At 40.1% G+C, this 8,631-nt stretch overlaps 1 protein-coding gene and 1 long non-coding RNA gene across 2 annotated transcripts in view; one reads left to right on the top strand and one right to left on the bottom strand.

The window, feature by feature from the left end:
* Window positions 1-3,166: 3,166 nt before the first annotated feature.
* The window catches only part of LOC116700168 (uncharacterized), a 22,561-nt gene continuing 17,096 nt past the window's right edge, over window positions 3,167-8,631 (top strand). The window contains exon 1 of the long non-coding RNA XR_004334580.1: window positions 3,167-3,273. This is a non-coding gene — a long non-coding RNA (uncharacterized LOC116700168). The remainder of the gene's footprint in view (window positions 3,274-8,631) is intronic.
* jam3b (junctional adhesion molecule 3b) overlaps window positions 4,336-8,631 on the bottom strand; it is a 43,113-nt gene continuing 38,817 nt past the window's right edge. Inside the window, exons 6-9 of the mRNA XM_032533100.1 lie at window positions 8,203-8,302; window positions 7,984-8,113; window positions 7,811-7,865; window positions 4,336-6,746 (exon numbers count right to left, since the gene is read on the bottom strand). Coding sequence (XP_032388991.1) covers window positions 6,711-6,746; window positions 7,811-7,865; window positions 7,984-8,113; window positions 8,203-8,302 — 321 coding nt within the window. The 3' untranslated portion in view covers window positions 4,336-6,710. The remainder of the gene's footprint in view (window positions 6,747-7,810; window positions 7,866-7,983; window positions 8,114-8,202; window positions 8,303-8,631) is intronic.

Here is an 8,631-nt window from a genome sequence, read left to right as displayed (position 1 = left end):
TGAGGTTTATTGACCATAAATTCCAAAAATAACTGTAAAACTAAAGTTAATAAGTTATAATAATAAGTATAATAAGTAGTGTTGAAAACAAAAAAAAGCGTCAAAATGTTGAACAATGGGACACAAACATAATAAAAAGTTAAAAACATTGATAATAAAAAAGCCTCAACAAAAGTGTTGATTTTCAATTTCGATGAGAAGACAACACAAGGGTTAAATAGTGTATTATTTACATCGGTGTTGCTAGTTTGAAAGCTTCCCTGCCTTTGTCAGCACAATGCCAGGCTTTATTTATGTCCCAAACACTCTGAAAAACATATAAAGGCTTTTGGTTATGATATATAAATAGACAGGAATTCATCTGGAATTTACTGAACAGATGAGCCGGATTGTATGGCAGTAAGAGGATGCAGGGCTGATGGGAAATGGCGGGCAGCGCATACCAGCCAACCACAGATGTGCGGGTCAGCATAGTGAGAAACTCCCGTATCTCGTTAGAAGTCGGGACTAAACAAGACCTCCTAATTTAAGACACAAATACGGCCTAACCTTCAGAGGGGTGTGCAAAACGGGGGGGGGTGTGCTGTTCAACTGAATCGCCTTCATTTAGCAAATCAAACCATTGAACCAAGTGGGTGACCCAAGCTTGAATTGATTTTTTCTGTGACTTAAATCAAAGTGTCCAAACTACAATATGCAGATCAGAATAATAGCAAAAGTGAATAACGCTCAAAATCCTTAGAATAGCTTTTAACCCTTGTGTCGTCTTCCCGTTAACCATGAACTCTTCCTTCCAGGTCAAAATTGAAAATGAACGTGGCTTTTTTGGATTTATTTTTCACTTTTTCCAGCTTTTGGCGCTTTTAAAAAACAAAAAACTGAGGTGGTTTACTAAAATAATAACAGGTTTTACACTTATTCTTGAAATTCATGGTCAGCAAACCTGGTTTATATCAAATTATACATACGGTTTTAGTTAAAAAAGGCAGAAACTATGAATTATTTAAACTTATAGTTAAGATCAGAGGATGTCGAGTGGATCACAGATGGGTAGATGTCAAAGTTTAGTCCGGATACTGGTTTGAAACCATTAGAAAAAAATATTTCAAATGCTATGAGATTAAATAAAACACCCCAAAAACTGAATGAAAGTAATCATTAATTTACCTGAAGAATGTTGTATTAAATCATGCATGTGGTTTTTGGGCAATTTGGTTGAAAGAAATCCATATTTCTGATATAAAACACAATAAAATGGGTTAATTTCTTTACAAACTCAAACATTTACTGTGTAAACTGAAAAACGTCTCAAGGGTTTGCTTTACTTTAAAATCACTACACTAATATTTTGTTGCATAACCATTATTTCTGAGAACTGCTTCACATCTGTGTTGCATGGAGTCACCTGTGACCAGGTATTCCAGCCCAGGACCATTGAAATACATCCCACAATTCCTCTGCATTACTGGGTTTTACCTCAGAAACAGCATTTTTGATGTCACCCCACAAGTGTTCTATGGGATTGGGGTCCAAGGATTGGGCTGACCCCTCCATAACATATATCTGGTTCATCTGGAACCAAGACTTTGCTCCTTACTGGTGTGTTTTGGGTTATTTTCTTGTTGAATGACCCATTTCAAAGGCATTTCCTCTTCAACATAAGGCAACATGACCTCTTCATATTTTGAGATATTGAAACTGATCCACGATCCCTGGTCAGTGATAAATAGACCCAACACCACAGGATGAGAAACATCCCCATAACATGATTTTTGCACCACCAAACTTTACTATCTTCACTGTCTTCTTTACTGGGACTTGAATTCAGTGCATGGGGGCAGTTGGGGGGGGGGGGGGGGGGGTTGTCATCGGACAAACTGTCTGCAGCCCCTAGACCCAAAAAGAACAGTTTTCCTCTCATCAGTCCACAGAATGTTGCTCCATTTCTCCTTTGTCCAGTCAGTGTGTTGTTTGGCAGATTTCAACCTATTCAGTATGTGCCTTTTTTTCAGCAATGGGACTTTGCAGGGGGGGGGGGGATCTAGCCTTCTTCTGATCGTAACAGTACTCACAGGTAACTTTAAGTCTTCTTTGATTTTCCTGGAGCTGATCATTGGTTGAGCCTTTTGTCATTTTTGCCTATTCTTCCCTCCATTCCAATGCTAGTTGACTGTTTTTCCCCCATGTCGTTCAGGCTTTGGATTCCATTTCAAGGCAATAGAAAACCTTTTGGCTGACTTTTCTGCTCTTCTTTATAGGTTTTCCCCTCTCCAATCAACTTTTTAATCCAAGTCCACTGTTCCTCACACCATTTTGCTGAGTGTTTCAGTGTGAAATGCACTATAAGCATGCACATTTGCTTCCTTAAATATGGACCATAATTCTGTGTATTCAGTTCCACAGAATTGAGAACATGCATGTCACGACTGTTGGCTCTGTTGGTTTTCTATTAGTCTACAACACTGACTAGTAAATTTGCCATGTAGAAATATCAATTCTACCTAAAAATATGATTTATGAAGTTAGTAATCTTGGACTTCTATTATTTTGAACACAACTGTATATTAGCCATGCTCTTTATCCAGGAACTTGCTGCTAGTTGGCACAGATAGCAGAGAGGAACAAGAAAGCTTTTTTTCAGTGTAAATGGCTTAACTCCCGGTAATAGATTCCAGCTTTAGATCAACAAAGATGCTGTCAGTGGGATATGTGACGGACTTTCATACTGAATGGGATTTCCGTGAACAGCGGGGGGGCTCTAGAGCGGCCGAGGAGGATTTGAAGCAGCAGAGAAAATGATGATGAAATGACCGGCAGCACAGACGCAGAACGCCTCCACGCACACACACACACACACACACACACACACACACACACACACACGCAAAAAAGAAAACACAAATGTCTCCAGTAATATAAGTGAGTTTTATTAATCACAAATAGGGTGGTTCTAAAATGAACAAAAAAAAACAACCCGAGCAGGCTCCAAATGGACATTCTATGGGATGTGAGTTTGGTTTTCTTCCATGTTGTATCAGTCTAACACAGTCTAACTGTGCTATCCTTGAGTTGAGAGACAATGGTGAGTTGGCCTGGTTTAACTTTCCCCCTAAAACAGAACACACACACACACACACACACTGGAAAACCATCTCTCACTGTCATGTAAATGTAATCTCTATCGCTGCTGCCTGACAACATCCCACCAGATTACACACACACGTGTCAAGGACTTCTCATCTGGGGGGGGTACATGTACAGTAGCTGCTGCACGTTCCCGTTTGGCTGAACCTCAGCATGGACTCGCTTTGTAAAACCCTCCCAACGGCGGAATAATTAGAGCACCATCACAGCTGCATGGCACTTTGACGAGTCAACTCTGGCTTTGAACACCGTGTTCATGGTGAAAGCAGCGGAGCGGTGTCATGTCGGTGTTAGAAATGAAAAACGTACCTCGGTCGGCCAAGTGTGTGTTTTTTTTTTAATATACTGTACGTATTATAAACTCAGATATAAACGTCCATCTTTTTTCTTTCGCCTAATAGTGCTATGCGTCTTTACCAAAAATAATTCACACTATATTTAGGCACTAATATATTTCTATTTCTACTTCAATGTAGCTACACCTTCCAATCCATGAAAAACAAAGCTATTTACAAATTTGCAGATACGTATGTAAAGAAGGGGAAGTGGAAATTTGCGGTGACATCATTCCTCTCAAACGCCGGGCTCGTGGTTAAGTGAATGGTGACGCCTCCGAGTGTCACAGCAGTGCACGTGGACCAGGGCACGGCTGTGGAGGAACTGGACCAATGTAAAGACAGAAGGCACTTAAGAGGAATGACATTTGTAGAAATGAGGAGGGGAGGGGGGGGGGGGGGGGGGGGGGGGGGGGGGGGGGGGGGGGGGACTGTATGCATCTGTGTGCTGCGGGACTTGCACCTGTGGAACAGGATTCATTGGGAACTCTGTTGGGATAATAGTCTCCTCTTGGTTCCTTTGGAAAAAGACGGAGCAGTGTTTCTTCTTCCTGTGTGCAAACGTTGGGCAGATCGTCTCTACCATGACTGAGATTCAGTTAACATTTTACCAGAGTATGAAACAGCCGAACAAGAGATCCACGCGAGCTTTCGTGGAAGTTACAGTACGTGAATACTGATACATATCTGTTGGTTCTGAATACTGACCCGAGGCTTGGATCCCGACTGCATCTGCCATGCTGTCGCTATGAAGCTCGTGTTCATGTGCTATGAATCATGGTATGATAAAATGTTACCTTTTCTCAGTCTTACAAATGGAAAGAGTTTCATATTGCCTCGAATAGGACATTTTTCACCACTTTACATAATCTTCAGAGAGAGAGAGAGACAAAAATTACAAATATCTATATACAATCAATACAACCGTTAACCCTCCAGACCCCAGCTGTATGCCGCTGTAACACTGTCGGGTTAGGGCTGTTTGCCTTCAGCTTTGCTGAGAGGAATGAGTACAATATGAGTTTCAGTCAAACCTAAGAGGATCTGTCATTCCAACTACCTGGTCACGGCTAAAAGGTTAGACATGTTAGACGAGGTCTACTCTCTAATTAGCACAAATATAAGCAAAGATCGTTTGTAAACAGATTGGACATCAGCAAATATCAAGCAGGATTCATGCCAAAGATTGTGTTCAATGTGCTTTACCTGGCTGTAATGTGTGTACTGTAGAGTCTGGTGTTCTTGGTACCTTTAGTAATTATAGCTTGAAAATTGTCAGTAGTTAAAGGGTAACATCAGTTTCTTTTTTTCTCAACCCATATTTTTCTGTTTTTGTGACTAAGTGAGTGATGGGAACACAAGTTTTGAAATTTGTCCAGTATTAAACTAGACAACGGCTAAAAAAGATGCAATGTAACGTTAATGGACAACTGTGTCCCTTCACTGCACGTCCACTAAAGTTTTGTTTTTGCCGCTGACAAACTCAGATTATTATTATTATTATTATTATTATTATTATTATTATTATAAGTGTCTGACAAAATTATGGAAAGGATCCCTACAGAGATAGATGCTTTGTGTTTAACAACCCCGAAATCGCTATCACTAGAGTATAATGTATATCGACCCACCAGACTCCATGTAAAGAAACAGTGATTTATCAACGTAATACACACTTCATTCAAAGTGGACAGAAACAAAACAAAACTATGAAAAGTTGTCTGGGTTTGTCTTTCCCCTGTTCCAACAATCACCCCTCTGGTCTGGTTGAAATAAACCCTTAATTCACCCTTTACATGTGGAAATGTGCTGGCTCTACACACGCTAAAAGTAGTGATTATTTACATGGAGTTTGGTGGGTTTGGCAATATCTATTTTGTGGCCGTTTCATGTCAAACAACAACTTAACCTTTAAAAAAAAAGGTCCATCTCTGTAGGGATTCTTTCCATAATGTTGTCAGACACTTAGAATAATAATCTGAGCTGCATGTTACAGCGTCCTCGCTCAATACTGGACCAATTTCAAAGATTGTTGTTCACATTAGTCTCTCAGACTCCATGGAAAAAAATAAAGGTTACAGGTTAGAAAAAAACAAAATGACCCTTTAAAATAAGTCTGTCACTCACATTTACAGAAAGCTCTTTGTTCTCTGTATCAGGTCATCCAATTGGTTTCATTCCGAATTCAAATTGAGGCTTTTACACACTAATCAGAGTCAGAGTACCACGTCTAGTATTAAAACTGAGTTGTCTTTGGGTCTGGAAGGTTAACTAACAAACCCTGTAGTACTATTATTATCATAATTATAATTATAGTGTAATACTGAACGTACATATGACAGCAAAACTCTATCCTGGACAGTAAATTCAATATATACAAGATCAACAGCAAGCATAGAAGGACACTTAAAATCAAGAAAATGCAGCACTGATTGTGTGCAGTGTTTCACAGCATTGGACTGGCACTCTTCAAAGCCTCTGACTAAGACTATCTACAAACAGGAGCATGGAAGTCTCTCACAACAGAAGGGGGGGCGGGGGGGGGGCATTCCCAGCGGAGAAATTATTATATGTAAGACCGCCGATCAAGAACCACATCTTGAGATGCTGATACAAGTCATTTTTCAAATTGTCTTTTTCTTTCTTGTTACATATTTTTTTTGTATCCACAAAACAAAAAACAAAAAACACATGTTAGTATTTTACAAATATTTAAAAAAGTAAACCTTTATCTATAGGCATTTTAAAATATATTCCATCAAAAATAGTCTGACAAATTTCAACAGTAGAAAAGAAATGTTATACAAATGGCAAAAAGGTTGGAAGCGAAGGTAGAAAGGCGTCATGATTGACTGACTTTGGAGGAGGGAGACTCCTCCTTTTCTACCTGGCAGACTAAAGAAATGTTTCCTCTCCTCCACCTCGGATGGTGTTTAAAAACCATGCAATTAACTGTAAAGTAAGAACTCCATAATTGAGCAAAAGAAATCAGTCGGTGGTGATACAAGTCGACAAATGAATCGCAGCCCCTACGTGTGTAATAGTTTGGACGCAGTTGTCCTGTGAAATCTTGTCACCTTTGGCAAACTCGAGTAGTTGGATTTCAGCCATGCTGAGAGCTCCGAGCATGAGCCGTGGCAGCGCCGTGGTCAGACAGCGTGGAGCGCAGTCCCACATGTCATGTCTTTCACTCAGCACAGGCGCCCCCCCCTCGTCATCCCTCCTCTCTTTTCAGATCACAAATGACGACTTGTGTCGGAAATCCCCCTGCAGAGAACACACAGGCAAACAGGAGACGTGTTTAGGTATTCATCATGGTGCACAAGTGGTTCAACAGTAAGGCAGATCCTTTTCTTAAATTTTGGTTTTTCCTGCATAAAAGGAATTTTTGGAGGTTTTAGCCAGCACAAAAATGATAAGAATTGAGAATACAAATAGCAGTTCAAATCCTCTCTAAATGTTTTTTTTTTTTTCGGGGTCAAAATTTGAGTTGTTCTTTTTCGACATTTTTGTAGAACTTTTTCAGCGCTTTATTGACGTTTTCGTAAATGTTTTTCGCAGCGTTTCTGAAACTTTTCCCTGAAATTTTGAACACTTTCAACGTTGAAATACTATAACAATTAATAAATATGAAAGTAGTGAACTGAGCCCCCCCCCCCCAAAGGCCCATTCTGAGCCAGGAAAGACCCTGTACACTTAAAAGAGTATATGCTTTTATTGGTTGTTTTTTAGCTACTTTCTCTAACAGCTCAAATCTGCCTTGCTTGACACTTTACAGGTCTACACAATGGGAATTTGGAATAACACTTTTTGTTTTATATTTCATATTTAAGTAGGTAATGAGCCACACCTGGCTGTCCACACAAAGACAGGAAGATGTGTATGCATTGAAAAAAATCATACATCATAATTTAACATCACGAGAGATGTATGTCTGTCTGTGTGTCTGTCTGTCTCTCTGTGTCTGTCTGCCTGCATCTGTCCGTCTGTCATTAATCCTTGGTAGAAATGGTGTATGTGTGTTTTGTGTGTGTTTTTTGTGTCATTTATACACCTGGGTCCTGGTGTGTGGCAGATGCAGAACAGGTAGCTCTGTGTGTTTTAGCCCATTAACCATTTGTACAATCTTTTCTGTAAAGGTTATTATTTTTTGCTTTTTTAGGCCTTTATTATGAGCTACCCAGGTGCCCATCATTTGAATACTTCACATTACTGACCAGATATTACAGTTTTTAGATTGATTCCCCACCTTCTAAAATAAACTCTATTCCCCTTTAATAGCATCCTTTGCATATTCGACAGGCGTCTAACTCTCAATGCTATCTACAAACCTCATCCTCCGTCCTGACGTAGTCCACTCCATCTCCTTTAGCTGGAACTTTGTAACTAAAAAGACACAGAGCACATTATGGTTTCATGGATGACACGGTTGGATAAGTGCTGGCTACAGAGGAACACATGGATGAGTTGATCACGTGAATGGTTGGATGTCTTCGTGTCTTACTTGTTCCCCGTCTGTTTTTGGCTGGAGAAGTAGCCTCGCTTGTATGCACAGCAGATCCCCGCTGTTATACACAAGAGCACCACGGCCACCACCAGCACTCCCAGCACGATCCCCACAACGTCGATATCGTCTGTGGAATTCACGAGAATGTAGAAATTAAACACCGACAGCGGGTCGACCCGACAGTGAACAATGCACGTGTGTGTGTGACACACTCACAGACTTCCATCTTCTGGGGCGGACACTCGGCGTATCCTGCGTCGTTCTTCGCTCGGCAGAAGTATTCGCCCGAGTCTTCTTTCCTGACTGCGATGAAGTTCTGCATCGGACAACATGAACATCAGTTTGATTAATGCTCTTACTTAAACCTTTAAAAAACTACATACAACTCTCACTATTATTAGACATTTACAAAAAAATGGGTTGTCTTTGTAGAACGTTTCCTTTTTCTTTACTCCCTCCAATTTTGTTCTGATTTTAAAGTTTTGATTTTATGTTTTAAAGTGCCCATATCATGCTCATTTTTAGGTTCATAATTGTATTTTGAGGTTGTACCAGAAGAGGTTTACGTGGTTTTATTTTCAAAAAACACCATATTTTTTTGTTGTACTGCACATGGCTGCAGATCCTGTTTTCACCCTGTGTGTT

This window comes from Etheostoma spectabile, chromosome 13 (genome assembly GCF_008692095.1).
Source record: "Etheostoma spectabile isolate EspeVRDwgs_2016 chromosome 13, UIUC_Espe_1.0, whole genome shotgun sequence".
In the NCBI taxonomy this organism is placed as follows: domain Eukaryota; kingdom Metazoa; phylum Chordata; class Actinopteri; order Perciformes; family Percidae; genus Etheostoma; species Etheostoma spectabile.
The sequence above is the reverse complement of the archived record's forward strand: the minus strand, read 5'-3'. Positions and strand labels throughout refer to the sequence as shown.